At 34.5% G+C, this 14,814-nt stretch overlaps 1 protein-coding gene across 1 annotated transcript in view; it reads left to right on the top strand.

Annotated features, from left to right (window-relative positions):
* The window catches only part of rn (rotund), a 50,126-nt gene extending 37,013 nt beyond the window's left edge, over positions 1-13,113 (top strand). Inside the window, exon 3 of the mRNA XM_068768584.1 lies at positions 11,507-13,113. Coding sequence (XP_068624685.1) covers positions 11,507-12,520 — 1,014 coding nt within the window. The 3' untranslated portion in view covers positions 12,521-13,113. The remainder of the gene's footprint in view (positions 1-11,506) is intronic.
* Positions 13,114-14,814: the final 1,701 nt, after the last annotated feature.

Genomic DNA, 14,814 nt, shown 5'->3' with positions numbered 1-14,814 from the left:
TGTTAAAAATAATATGACGATTTCTTATTTAACGATATTTAATACAGAGATATTTATACGTTTTAAAAATCATTAAATGTTTTATAACAATTGATGTTAAACATTTTCCAATATAAATACAATTTGTTTATTATTATGGATTAATTATTATAATAATAACAAATTTTCGATATAATTTACTTAAATATTTTTCCATCGATACACGCAAATTCAAATTAAAAATATCTTTATTGAAGCAGGTGCGCATACGCACTTTTGAATAGTAAGTTATTTTTAACGTTATAAAAAGTTTGTTGTAGTGAGTCTATAAATAAGCTACCATTGGTTAAGAAAGCTGATCTGCTGTGAAGAGTCATCTAGAAACTCAACATCATTTAAAATAAAATTCAAAAATACATGATGTTTACTCAATATATATATATATATATACACATACATGTCTCAACTAATCAAGTTACATAAAAAAAAGCTAATCAAGTTCCACAAAAAAACCCTTGAATGCTATAAAAAGATTTATTTAATATTATACTTTTAAATTTAGATTTTAAACTAAGAAAAGTATGTTTTAAGATTTCTTTTGGAAATTTATAATTTATTCAAACACTCAGACCCATAAAGGATTTGTTAATTTTTTATAGATAGAAATTTAGGCGTTACGGGTATATTTAATTTCATATAATGATCAATGATTTTCTTGTTATACCCAAAGATGTTCAAATTACATCACATTATGATATTTATAAATGTAATAAAAGCGTATATAATAATTTATAAGAGCTGTTTGCTATTTTGATTCAAACGTACGAGACTCGAATAAAAGAAAATCAAAAACTTGAGCGTGTCGACTCGTGGAAATTTAGATCCCCAATGATCATTGAAATTGTGTATAGCAACTTTACGTGCTGATTTATTGCTTACACAACTACAAGAACAAATATCGTGAGGAAATCTATACAATCGAGTAGCAAATTTATTTCAAATATAAATGACGACGCTTCGTTGGTTCTGTTTCTTACGTCATTATTAGTTGGCTCATTTATATGTTTGATATTATATTTTTCATCAAACATTGTTAAATTTCTTTTAAAATGAGCAACCGTTAAGTTTCTGGCCGGTTTTTCTCAACAGATCAGCACTCAGAGATGATGGTAGCTTAATACTTATAATGTTAAGATTATCCACGATTCACAAATGCATGTAAATTCCTCCTTGAATAAAGATTTCTTTGACCCTTTCGTTACTAGCGACTGAGTTAGCCGGCATCCACGTTGTAATGTGGGCTTATGTGTAGATTCCTGTTTTAAGATCTATCACAGCCAAAAAAAATAGTAATAACTATCCTAACTATTTTAAATGAATATACCTTAGTAAAATCTTTAAATATGTAACACAAATAAGAATATTCGAACATCAGTTTACCGCCATGCAATGTGCACACTTCGCGGCGCACATGGGGTTCAGGAGCGTCACTTCGACGAAACGGACTGCGGTAAGAGAAGGGTTAAAATTGAATTTACATCGAATAACGTTGCACTAAATTGACATTTAAAGGCTTGAAGGTTCTTAAGTGGCAGCCACGAGCCGACAGACTCTGGTAGATATCCCACTAGGTGGATGTCGACATAGTTAAGATCACGTAGTCGTTGAATACAATCTTTTATGGGAGGTCAACAGCGTCTATCGGCAGACACGAAACTAACACACAGGATTTGGTTTAAATACTTGCAATTTATTTAATAAAACTACATAATTTATTCTTAATTCGTATCCAATTCGCACCGACCACATACAGTGTGTAACGGCCTATAAATCAATTACAACATTAACATAATTTGAGATTAATTTACCCAACAACTTCCGCATTAATGCGTCAATTGAATCATTCAATAAACATTACCGCTAAATAGAGTGCGATCGATTTATATATTTATTTAGAATTGATATAGCTCGACACGAAAATTTGTGAATAGTTGCAAACTTCTTGTGTTATTCGGAAGTCAAATGTTGTTCTTACTGAGGACTGTTTTATTGAAAATTGCTGAACTAATGAGAGAGCAATGGTAGCCCAGCGATTGAAATTCCAGAGATACAATCTCATTCATTTCAATCAATCAATTCACAGTGTGAATTATATGAGATTGCCGGATTACATTGCATTACGGATTGCAGGATATACAGGATTGCCACTGATCGCAAATAAGATCCTAGTGGATGGGCAGCAGCGTCCTTTACTTACTTTAATATGAGACTGCGATCGCGAACACATGCCAAGCGCAGGGATTAATATATATCTCCTCATAGATATCATTGGGAAAGGATTTGCAGTGGTCTATGGGCTGAAACTACAAATGGACTAATAAAGGTTTTAAGATCTTTGACTCTTCAAACAAAGTTGTGTGTTAATTTTTGTTTACGATAAATATTTATCACCAACGTGTCATGGCAAGCTAGTGGTTTCCCTACGAGATCAACAGCTGCACTTAAGCCTCTCTTATTAGACCCCAATAAAGCCAGTAGGAAGCGTATGTATCGTGTGTTTTCTGATTATTTTTAGAGGGTTATCTCTACCTTTTGGATGGACGTTCTACGCTGCATTAGCTGATCCGTGGTTTATTTTTCCGACCGGACTGCTTCCCAAATTACATTTGCTGATTCCGTGCATTTAAGGTGGCAGGAAATAGAATGCGCTTAGCTTAATTTTTGTTTTAAAGAAGCAAAGTTAGAGTGCTTTTGCGGGAGCATCGGTATGGGCAGCTACATGCTACTATCTTATGATTGAAGCCACCTAGCTCTTAGATTGCTTCGGTTAACGCTTCATGGAGTGACTAAATTCAAGGGTTCCCACGAGTGGACCTTGGCTTGGGCTGTCATTTGTCGATTACACACGCTTTCCATTCCGATACAAGGGTGGCGAACCTTGGCTTGCCCGGTTGCTGACCGTGGTTTATACTTCAGAATCTTAAGACATCAGCGGCTACCTGTTCTGCGCGTTATGTAGTCTGACCATTAGCACTATCTTCTGGTTACATTCGCTCGTCTTCGTAACTCTTTGTTCCTTGTTCGATTTTTGTGTAATTTATACTTTAAATAGGTTAATGAACCAAAATATGGGATATATTTTTTATGAATTCTGTGAGTTGATGATTAGTGTAAACTTAAATATACTTAAAGTGTAATTATTACAATTTTAATTATCGGTCGAGAATAAAAACGTTATTAATGAGGTTATTGGATATCTCTAACCGCAACATCGCAAGAATTTCCATAACCGGGTGGTTTTTACAATATCAAACCGAAGAAAAAAATATGCAAATTGCATTCGCAATTATAATCTGTGCAAATTAGCGCTAAATTATAACGCAACACTGGCCGATTATAATCGCGGATTGCTTTTCGCATTATGAATATTTGTAACGTTACGAAAAAAAAAAACTAAGTATCTCGGAACACTTGCCGATGTCGAATCATGAGATTTAGTAATGTTGCCGCTTGATTTCTCGCTGTTTACCTAGATTACTCGGTTTTTTATCCTCGGTTGCGCCATTTTAACGGCTGGCCGCGGACGACATTGGCGCTCGCTTTTTGCCGCCAAAATGTAACGGAGGTCGCAATGAAAAACTTCAAGAACGTCAATTTTTTACAATATAATTATAGATATCTATAAAATATTGCTCTATAAACAATGTCAAAGCATTTTTTGAATACGCAAATATGATAACAATTAAAAAAATTGTAGGTTAATTGTCAAGACTAAAGTAAGATATTTATTCGTGTACATTTGTTCTAACATTTTCTATGAGATTAAAACAAAATTTTCCATTTATGTTATCGAATAAACTCTATATATTATACATGTAAAACTTGAAAGGGGTGAATGCAAGTGAAACTAATTTGTATTAATATATGTACTATATTTTATCTCAGAATCAATGGTGTCAGAAATAATAAATTACGTATTTATAATACAGTAATCGTTTTCAAATTAATTATAGTTTACTGTCTGTCCGTGCAAATTTTATACTACCAGAAGTTACATCACATTCCAAAAAACATTTTTTGTAACATATTTCAGAATGACCACTTTTTACATGTTGATTAGAAACACTTGTAAAAGATTTAAATCTGTAAACAAATGAACTATATATACAAGTATTTCCATTAACACTTTAAATTGTCTTGTTAATATATATTATTTCTTATTGTAAACAAACAATTTTATTTTTCTATAAAACAGGTATAATATCCCGTTAAGTTTTTCATTAAACTCAGTTTTAAATCAGATATTTTTACTACCGTATCTTATATTAAAGAATAAGGATGTTTCGGTGGCAGGAACAATTAACAATTGAATTAAATCACTCAAAATACAGATAACGTATCACGATTAATATATTACCGATAAAGTTATAGCAGAAACGATAAAAAACGTGTTAATTAACAGTTGAATAACAAATGCTATAACGATCATAATAACGATCGGTAACGAATTATTTTTATGGTGCGTTATCCGAATACAATTCGAGAATCTGTGGGCAATTAATTTATTTATTAATCGATTGTGATTTAACCCTTTTAATTGGATAATTAGCAACATTTTGTTCGTTATTACCAGTTGTCCATATTGAATGAATTGATGTTTCAATGAATTCAACTTAACATTTTTCTTTGCTTATGTAATGAATAAACAAAATCGAGAAATAATTATAGACGTTGTTTAATGTCAAGCGGTTAATTTATAATTTTATTATTTTGTGCATTTAATTTTAATCTCACGATTTCGCTATTTTAGCATTAGCATTTTCTATACCACCGTATGCATGAATAATTTTCTGATATCTGTAAACAGCAATCCTGAATATTAACTTGATTCACTAATTAGTTTTAGTTTTTCTAAAATAAATATTTTGTTTTACACTTAATATTAACACACAACTTCACAATCTGTCAAGTAGGAAACAACCAAAAAAAATGAATAGGTCCGGAAAAATGCATAAGACACAAGTCTAACAACGAATAGGCATTTCCTTCGCCACTAGACGGGGATGTGATTTATTTTTATTAGCAAAATCTAGGAGAATAATACTTATATAAATTCAGCTTTATTCTACCAATAGATAGAAATTAGCGTTTATAATCAAAATTAAAATAAAAATGTTTTAAAACAATTTTGGCGTTTATTACATAGAATTATCTGTAAAAAAATTTCAAAAATAAATGTTTAATAATTTTTAGATAAGGTAAAGATAAAATTGATGTATTTAAAACTTTTAACAGGACTCTTATTGATCGATATATTTTCTTAAATTTATTTTATTTTTGACTTTGCTTGCAAGGTGTTATAGCTTTGAAGAAGCAGGAAGAGAGTCTACAGTTAACACGTCAATTAAAATGTTTAACAATGCCGATTTTTCTATATACACTTTGTCAAATATAGCCTAAATTAAACAAAATAATCAAGCGACATCACTGCCAAGGATTCTTGCCGTTTAAATATTAGTTTATTATAATATTAATTTTTTGCCAATTTAATTTTAATATATGTTTTGAATTTAATTAATGGAAATTTAAAGTTTTGCGAAAACTAAAATAATCTGATTCCGTTCATTAGAAATTAAATAGAGATTTTTTGCCGTCGAATTTTTGGAATAGCCCATGTTTACGGTGGCATGTTGATACGATATCGACGTCCTCTATTTTTAATTTATTATGATAATTGTAAACGTTTCTGTTTTATCATTAAATATGTTATTTATTTAGATTAGGATGTTGCTAATTAGTGTAGATATTTTGGACATAAATTGACTAAGAAATTTCTCGGCAAAAGAGTATTTTATTTTTCGTGAAACATTTGGTTACTTAGCAAAGTTTCACCTAAATTCAACAAACATGTAACAATACAGCGTTCAATTGTTATCGAAAGCTTTATTGTTAATCTATCAACAATAAATACATATTATACTCCGTCGCTATTAACAATTTCGTTCCTTTATCAACAAAAACTAGGCGAGAATATGATATTTACTAAACATTGTATTGGTACAGATTAAATTTTACTTTAAGGCCGCTGCCAACCAGTTCTCTTGGATATCTATGGCAGAGATGTGCACACCTAGACATAGGCTTCCTCATAGATTTACAATGAAACCAAATGGGGATGGGGATGGAATGGGGGGGGGGGCAGCTTGCATTTAGCATGTCGTTTGGTTTGTGGTCGTCTTGAGCTGCGTCTGCTGGTCTGTGGTTTTCACTCCAGGACCTTTTGGCCCCATATATAACCACGTAAGAATGGCATCTAGTTAAGTCTAATATGTAAATGTCTATATATATATATATATATATATATATATATATATATATATATATATATATATATATCTATATATATATATATATATATATATATATATATATATATATATACATATTACACATTTCTTCGTACTGTACAGACTTATCACGATATCTCAGACACCATAAATTTTAGAGACTTGAAATTTTAAAAAAATATTCCTTTTACGAAGTAGAGCTCAGCTAAGAACGGTATTTTATACAGGTTATATGAAATGTTTTTGGACATTTTAAAAATTACCTAATATGGAATTTATCCCACAAAAGGAAGTACGGTCCACGGGTGGGATGCCGCAAGTTTAAAATATAACTTCAACCACTCCAGCTCCATAATGCATTGACTTAATTAGACTTTAACTAATACGTGCTAACGGCTAAACCTATAAAGACGTTAAAAACAAAACCGATAACGAAACCGGTGGCGCGTGAAATAAGTAATTAATAATATGCTAATGTATGAATTCGATTCGCTGCCGTCTGGTGACATGTCTGTCAGTATACTAGTTTTGTCTTGGCCACGTGTGGTATAAGTTTCTTTTTTTTTTAATTCGGTATATTTTAAAAATGCTACGAAATAAAGATAATCTTCGGGATTTTCAGATGCAATTCCAAGACTAGTGTAAATAATTTTGCCCCGGTAACTGTCTGCTTCTATTAAAATTATTTTTTTTTTATTATTTTACAAACGGTAGTTCTCCTAACGTCGGTATGTCAGTTTGAAAAATTAGAAGAGGTATTTAAAAAAAAACCATTGTAATAATCTTTATTAATTAAAGCGTGTAAAAAAGTATATTAAACATGTCTATTTTAATTTAGATCCTATCCGAGAGTTACAAAGCAAAAGACATACCCTATTACGTCCTCTTTTTTTTTACAAATATCTCCAACCGGTCACCCATTCCCGATCGCGCGGATTTAGTCGGAAACATGTGTAGAAGTCAATTAACGCATAAAATTACCACCTGGTATGCCAATGTTACCTTATTCCGAGACACATTAAACAGGTACTGTTGAACCTCGCCTTGCATTTTCCTTCGGTTTTTGCAAGGCGTTAGAAGGAAAAAAAAAGTTAAAATGGAAAAAATTCGTACCCTGCCCTGCTTATATTAGATGTTCGAGATACCTCGGCAAAAAAGGATTACGTCGAAATAAAAAAAACAAATGTGTCGCTCGATTTAACGGTTATGGGTTGTTTAATTGGATTGAGAAATGTCACAACTGCTGGCCATGATTTCGATGCCTTTATAGCAACAATGTTATACAATTCCGACCATAACCTATTCTCTTCTAGAACATTTTTGTTATTATTATATATTTCTTGCAGGGGGCGTCAGTTAATATTTTCATCACCCCCATCATTTCAGTCGTGAGACGTCAATAGATATATGCCTCCCGCATACATTTCCAAAAGGATCCGTTGGATTTGGACCTTAAACAGTTCTTCTATCCACCTTGTAGGTGTACATATCCGTGGTCTATACTTCAGAATCTTAAGTTCCCAGCAGCCTTATGTTCTGCACACTGTTTGACCAGCAAACTGCGACCTCAACTTGCCAATCCGCTGAGCTATCGGGAAGTATATGAGTTAAAAATATTCTCATGAAATGACTATTGAATCATATATTTAGTGAGTTAATGTTACTTGCAAAATAACTCATTAATAGGAATTTTAAATATATCGAAGAGATTAAATTTAATCTTAAATAAAAGGCATTCTGAAATATTATTCAATAACGAAATTGAACAATTAAAACACAAACATATTTACATAGCATACTCGCAATAAATCAAGAAGTTGACAATGTATAAACAAGCACAAAAAGTGTAAGAATAGCAATCCATTTATGTCCCACCCCACAGTGGGACACTCGCAAATTAATCTTCACCCACAAAAACTGCGCCTTATTAGAGGCAACCCCCGGAGCCCTAAGGACATGCCCTATGCTTGGATAAACCTTATTCTACCCGCGATTAATAATTTTGGGGTCAACAAAAAGCAAACGGAAATTCCGGTTTTTGTCGTCTTGAAGTTTTTACTCGTTAGAAAATCTCGGTGTGAATTTAATAAAAGCAATCTTCATTTATATTCTCATTTTTATGCTTAAACCTTGATGCAAAGAGTGATAATTGTTAAACACAACGGGGAATTCCCGTGCCGTCACTAAACGCTACCGTCAAAATATAATTCTATTCAGCAACTCCGAGTGTATTACTATTTCTCTAATTATAAATTAGCCAATTGTCAAAAATCTATTAAACTTTAATATTATTATACAACTGATACATTTACATTGAAATTATTTTCACTTGCACATGAAAATTTAAATAAAATTTTTCGTTTCGTCATATAATTTAAAAGTCTATCTACAATCATTCACAGAATTTACTGAAGAAAGCAGGCTTTACACGGTCAGTGGTTATATATGTAAAAGCCTCAAAGAAGTGAATGTACGTGTCTTTTGCTGTCAATTAATATATGGTACACACTACACAAAAATCACTAGTTTCAGATGTAATAAATATCGTAATTATAAAAATTTTGTAAAGGCCTATAAAAGTTCTGATTACTACATATTAAAAATAATTTTTAGTTACTTTGGACTAAGTACTACCAGAAATAAAATAACGTAACCTTTTTCAAAGTGATCTCATTGTATCGAATATTGGAAATAAGTGTAAAACCTTTTAAACTGGCTGATAAATTAGCTATGCTTTTACAACTTTAACCTTTTACTCCTAAACAAACACTCGGTATATTTCAGAATCTTTACTTGACATTTCTATAAATATATTAATAAATAAATAATAATTGTCTCAATCTATAAACCGCTCACTATACAGTTAATTAATAGAAAAATGTTTTAATAAATGAAGTTCAAGATATTTAATTGCAGTAAAAAAATTAACGCGGTTATTCGCAACGGCCTATACAAATAAATCTCGAGGTAGGACGATTGCAATTTTTCCCAGACATGTAGGGGTCGCTAATACACGCCACTTCGGACAGACCACGTTTAATAACCGCATTAATCCTTTGACCCTTTCTGTCACATCCGCAACAATCTCCCGGCCGACTTGTCTAATCTTGACACTCAGAGATACCTCGTAAACATATGGGTCCTTTAAATCTATCTGACAAGGTCTTTTTAAACCTTTAATTATGCCGAGTTTAAATTCAAATACAAAATGTTTAAATGGATATATGAGTTTGTTAAGTAATACATTTTCATATACATTAATTATTTTAGTTATTTACGTCATGTTTTTTAAATATTAGTTGATAAAATTTTTAGTTTTAATCCGATTGTTGACTGAAGTGGTAACAATGTAGTTGTAACTTATGTAAAATATTGTTTGATTGGCATACGGGAATCAAAATTAAACAAAATTAAAGCAGGTACCGGGTGGTGATAGACGGGGGAGGAAAAAGACCATATCCGATCCAACGGACTTTCGGATCCCGAAAAGTGCTAGCGACCCAACCGAGTGGGGTCTGCTGGCATCCTCCGACCACGAGGTTGGTGGAAATTCCACATGAGACGTTGAGACAATTCTAGGTCACAGATTCTATTTGTAATAAATAATGTACTAAATTTCTTATCATAATTGTCAATTAAAACAACCAAAATTGTCTTAATCGTCTTCTTGCGTTTTGTATTTGTCCACGTGTTCTTTTTAGCGTTTTGTTGTTTCGTTATTTTGTACTGTTGCTTTCGATGTTTTGTTTCGTTCGTTTTAATTAATTCTCAATGTGCATCCATCATCATTAACGTTATTAGATTAGCAACTTGTTTCTTTGTTCGATGTTTTATTGTGTGATCGTGTTTTAGAATTTATTTTATTACGCTTAACGTTTCATGTGTTTGAATGTTTAAAATTGGAATTTAACGCCATCAAGTCACTCCTCCCGTAGCACAAACGTACTCTCCGATACTCCAATTTAACACAGATTCCTTTTCGGTGAATCGATCCTTCACGAAGTCCTATTAAAAGTCAGCCACCACCTCGAATTTCCAGCCTCATGCCATTAAGTAGTGCTCCAAACTTTAATTATGTTCAGTCTGTATCCAATCGTGTTCGTGTCTCACATTTTCTGTCAAGTCATTCAACGTGCTACCGAATCTTATAGTTCTTGTAAACATGTATACACCGAAATCACCGTCCGTCCGCTTAGGATTCTCATCTTTACCTACTTCCAAACAGAGTTGAAAATCGCCTGCTAATGTCGTCTTAGTTTCTTTATAATTCTGTTTCCTGGTAAGCAGAACTCGACAAGCCACATCCGTGGACCGCGACGCGATTTGAGCTCTATTTACGATTACACGAAGAATAATAATTGAATGGCTGATATCATAAAATTGGATTGTGACGTTGAAATTGAGTCATGTTCCGTTGGCCGTAGATTCCGGTGCCCGAAGGAACGTGGCCCAAAGTTTCATTGTTGGGTGTTGAATAAAACCTATCGGTAGGATGACGAGCCGGTTTCACGTCAGAAACTAATTTGGAATATCACAATGAATATCACTGGAGCAGCCTTTTGAGCGTGCGGCGAGTGCCGGCAATAGACGCGGCCCGCTGGCACGTGTAGCTTATACCTAGACAAATTTGGTTACAATGTCTGCCTTATCGTAAACGCGATAAAGACTATTGCTGCTACGCAATACGAAGCAGAATCGCATGCGCACATTTCACGGATGTTAGCTGCATTATAAATTACCTTGGCATTGACTTACAATTTACAAATTTCGGTAGCGTATACCTAAGTGCGATTACTTTGATCGCTCCGATGATTTTAAGGAAGTAACGCTAATTAAGGCTGCTTACAATTGCCGCGAAGCTGGTATCCTGCCTTTAAGAGAGTTCCTCTCGTGAACAAATAAAAAAAAAACATGGCATCATTCAAATCGAAAGCAATTCGTTCCGGTTGCTCTCGGATGTCGTTCAAGGGCAAAGTCGCTCCCAGCCGTCACTGATGATGGTTTTTAAGCAGTCAATTAAATGATTTAAGTCGTTGCATTTCGACTGCTGTGCATGGCATTATTTTAGTTATTCGTTTATCCTTTCTCCAATGCTAATTTTCATTCAATGTTACTCGTGAAATCCTACCCCGCATCTATCTAAAGTAAATTGACTAACGTTACTTATCTCTTACTTTCAGGTTTTTGGTTCGAAGGCAGATCTGCAACTCCACACGCAAATTCATCTTCGCGAGGCGAAACCATACCGCTGCACCCAGTGTCCGAAGGCGTTCGCGAATTCATCGTACCTGGCACAGCACTCCCGCATCCACCTCGGCATCAAGCCGTACCGCTGCGAGATCTGTCAGCGCAAGTTCACGCAGCTGTCGCATTTGCAGCAACACATACGCACCCACACAGGTGACAAGCCCTACAGGTGCACGCAGATTGGATGCACAAAGGCCTTTTCGCAGCTGTCTAACCTCCAGAGCCACAGCCGCTGCCATCAAACCGACAAACCTTTCAAATGCAATTCATGCTATAAATGCTTTACCCACGAGAAAGATCTGCTGGAGCACATTCCCAAGCACAAAGAATCCAAGCATCTGAAGACGCACATTTGCCAGTACTGTGGCAAGAGTTACACGCAGGAGACTTATCTGAGTAAGCACATGAATAAACATGCCGAGCGGGCTGATAAGCGACCGCCCATATCTGCTCTGGGACTAAGCGGGCTTAACCGGTCGCTGGCGGCCGCAGCACCCACCGCGGCTCCGTTCGGCGAGCACCCATACTGGCCTAAGGTGAGCCCTGATTCCGCCGCGCATATGTCCGACGAGAGCGGCTACCATCAGCAACGTGAGAGCGATGATCACCACGAGCAACAGCTGCAACAGCAGCGCGCACTGTTCGCACAGCATGATGGCCAGGACGACCGAATCCAGCCGCCCGTATCCTCCGCAGCCAACTCCGCCTTCACGCCAATCAACTCAATGGCGCCGCACCTTAACGGGCTGTCGCACCACAGCGCCCTGCCCACGCGGCCCTACCTCTACGATCCGTTGCACTTCCAACAGGGCAAGCAGCAGCCCAACTCCTTCCCCAACCAGCTCATATCGCTGCACCAGATCCGGAACTACGCTCACCAGCCCTCCGCACTTCTGCCTGCCGACCACATCCTGCCGCACTCTCTCGCGCACAAGGACAAGCAGTAATATCTCCGTTATCCGTAGGCGTACCACCTAGTACTTTTGATGGTATTACTAGTATTTAAAAAATATATGAAATATTATTAAAAAAAATTAGCAACTCTCTCTCTCTGATACTGGTATTATGAATGTATGAAATACAATAACTTGTTCTATCGTTAGTGAGAGACAAATTCGTGTTTTTTAGACTTAAATCAAAATTGTTTATGAATACTCTGAATTCTTGTCGGTTACCTTGACAATTGTAGTCGAGACTAAATTGTGATTCCGGTGATAATGTATTTTGTGTCGTTCGGTGAAAAGTACTTCGTGCGGTCGAAACGAGAATATAGCTGATACGATGATAAATACATGATCCGACGAATTGTTACACGAATGGCACGAACAATCTTCAAAGCCTTTGACAAATAAAAACTATTAAGCATAATCCAAAATAGCTTTACAAGGCATAATAATTTTTTTTCCTGATATTTATATAATTATATTTTTATAGTGGCACCTTTATTTTAACTCTGTCGACCAGTGTAGATTTGGTGTTGGAAATAAAAATTTCAGAGTTCCTCTCGTTGAAAAATATGTGGATATTTAAAAAAAAAGAATCTCCAGTCGAGACATCGCTAGCACTGTGTTTCTCTCTGTTGCATTTCGTACACAATAAGTGTTCCATTGCTAATGGCGGATCTCTTCTCATCACGTATGCACTCAGTTCCTACTTAGATCGAATAATTCCTTTTTGTTTTTTTTTTTACTTAGCTTTATTCTCACTCGATACGTCACACGGTTACAGCGGTTCTAGAAAATGTAGTCCTCCTTCAGAATGTGTATTCTACATTTCAACGTTGCCTTCCGCCGTGGATTCTGAAGGTCGAATATATTTTTTATTAACAATTGTAAATTTGTATAAACCATGGCCGGGCTGTTCCTCGGTCGTCGCATCTTCCGGGCGTTTGTACATACTGTGTAAATAGGAGAAGCCGTTTTGATGACATTTGAAAGTAATTGATGATTATTATTTCTCAATTTAAGTCTTCAAAGCTTATGCTCAATTTTATTAGACGTAAGAATCTCTCGGTGATGAATTTTATGTGCTCCCTTATAAGGATTTTTTTACCCATTTTAGAAATTTCATTAATGAAATATATATACGAAAATGAAAGTCTGGAATTGTGAAATTATAATTGATTTTGAAATATGTACTTAATGCGAATGTTTCCGTTGGCCGTTGATTTTGATGTATACGAAAAAAAAATTAAAAAAACTTTTTTTTTTGTTAATTATGTCTAAATATGTTGAGGTTTAGTGAAAAATTGTGATAGGAAACGGATGTGGGAGGATCGTTCGGATGTCCTTTCTAAATTAATTTGCTATTATTTTTCTTTAGATTTAAAATTGTTAGGTTGTGGTTATATGTGATTCGGACGTTGGTTCCGTCAGTCATAAGCCGTCTGTTGTCGTCACAAAGTTAGCCAAATGCTGTTCGGTCAGCTCCGAGGAGCTGAGGCAATACACTTCTTCCGAATTGTTATAGAATAATTTGAATCCTTCATAGTATATTATCGACAATCATGACAAGCCAAGATGTTGTCCAAATTTTTTTTCTATCGGTTTTAAGGGAATTACTATCGCCAATATCTCTCTATTGTAAGTAGAAATGTGATATTGTAATTTCAACTTTTTTTTTTAAGTTAAGTGTAAACTTATTGCTACGTTTAAATACATATTTTTGTAAGTAACTTTCGTTTTAAATATAATTTCGCTTTATCTAGGCGTTCTCGTTTAAGATATAGATCAAAGTGAACGGATTTTTTTTTGTTACTTAAAATCGATTAAAAATTAATTACAACTATGCCAAGAACAATAATTTCTTTTATTTCACAATCCCCTCTTCACCTTTTTTAAATAAACAATACCTCAAATATACCCACTAAGTGGAATCGACGACGTGGTCATGATCGCGGGAAGTCGCTAGTTGCAGCGCGCAACAGCTGTCATCGTGGTGATCATCGGAGAAGCCCTTAGACTTGCAGTGGGCTTCTATAAATTGATATGATGGTGATGAAGATATAATAATGTGATTAATCGTTGATAAAACTTTCAACTTCCAAGTTCTACTAAGCTCTAAGAACCTTAGTAAAAGGTTAACGCAACCGAAACTCATATGAATAAAAGATCTGACATTATGGTACATTAAATATACCATTGTTACAATTAACACAACTAACCCATGGGCATATAGGATTAAAATTCATACTCGAAGAACAGAAGATAACTAAGACTCCGACTCTTAAACATTTGTCTAC

The sequence above is a fragment of the Battus philenor genome, unplaced genomic scaffold (genome assembly GCF_028537555.1).
Source record: "Battus philenor isolate CCGP_79_NKW_IND1 unplaced genomic scaffold, ilBatPhil1.0.hap1 SCAF_26, whole genome shotgun sequence".
NCBI classification, from domain to species: domain Eukaryota; kingdom Metazoa; phylum Arthropoda; class Insecta; order Lepidoptera; family Papilionidae; genus Battus; species Battus philenor.
This window is presented reverse-complemented; position numbering and strand designations above follow the sequence as displayed.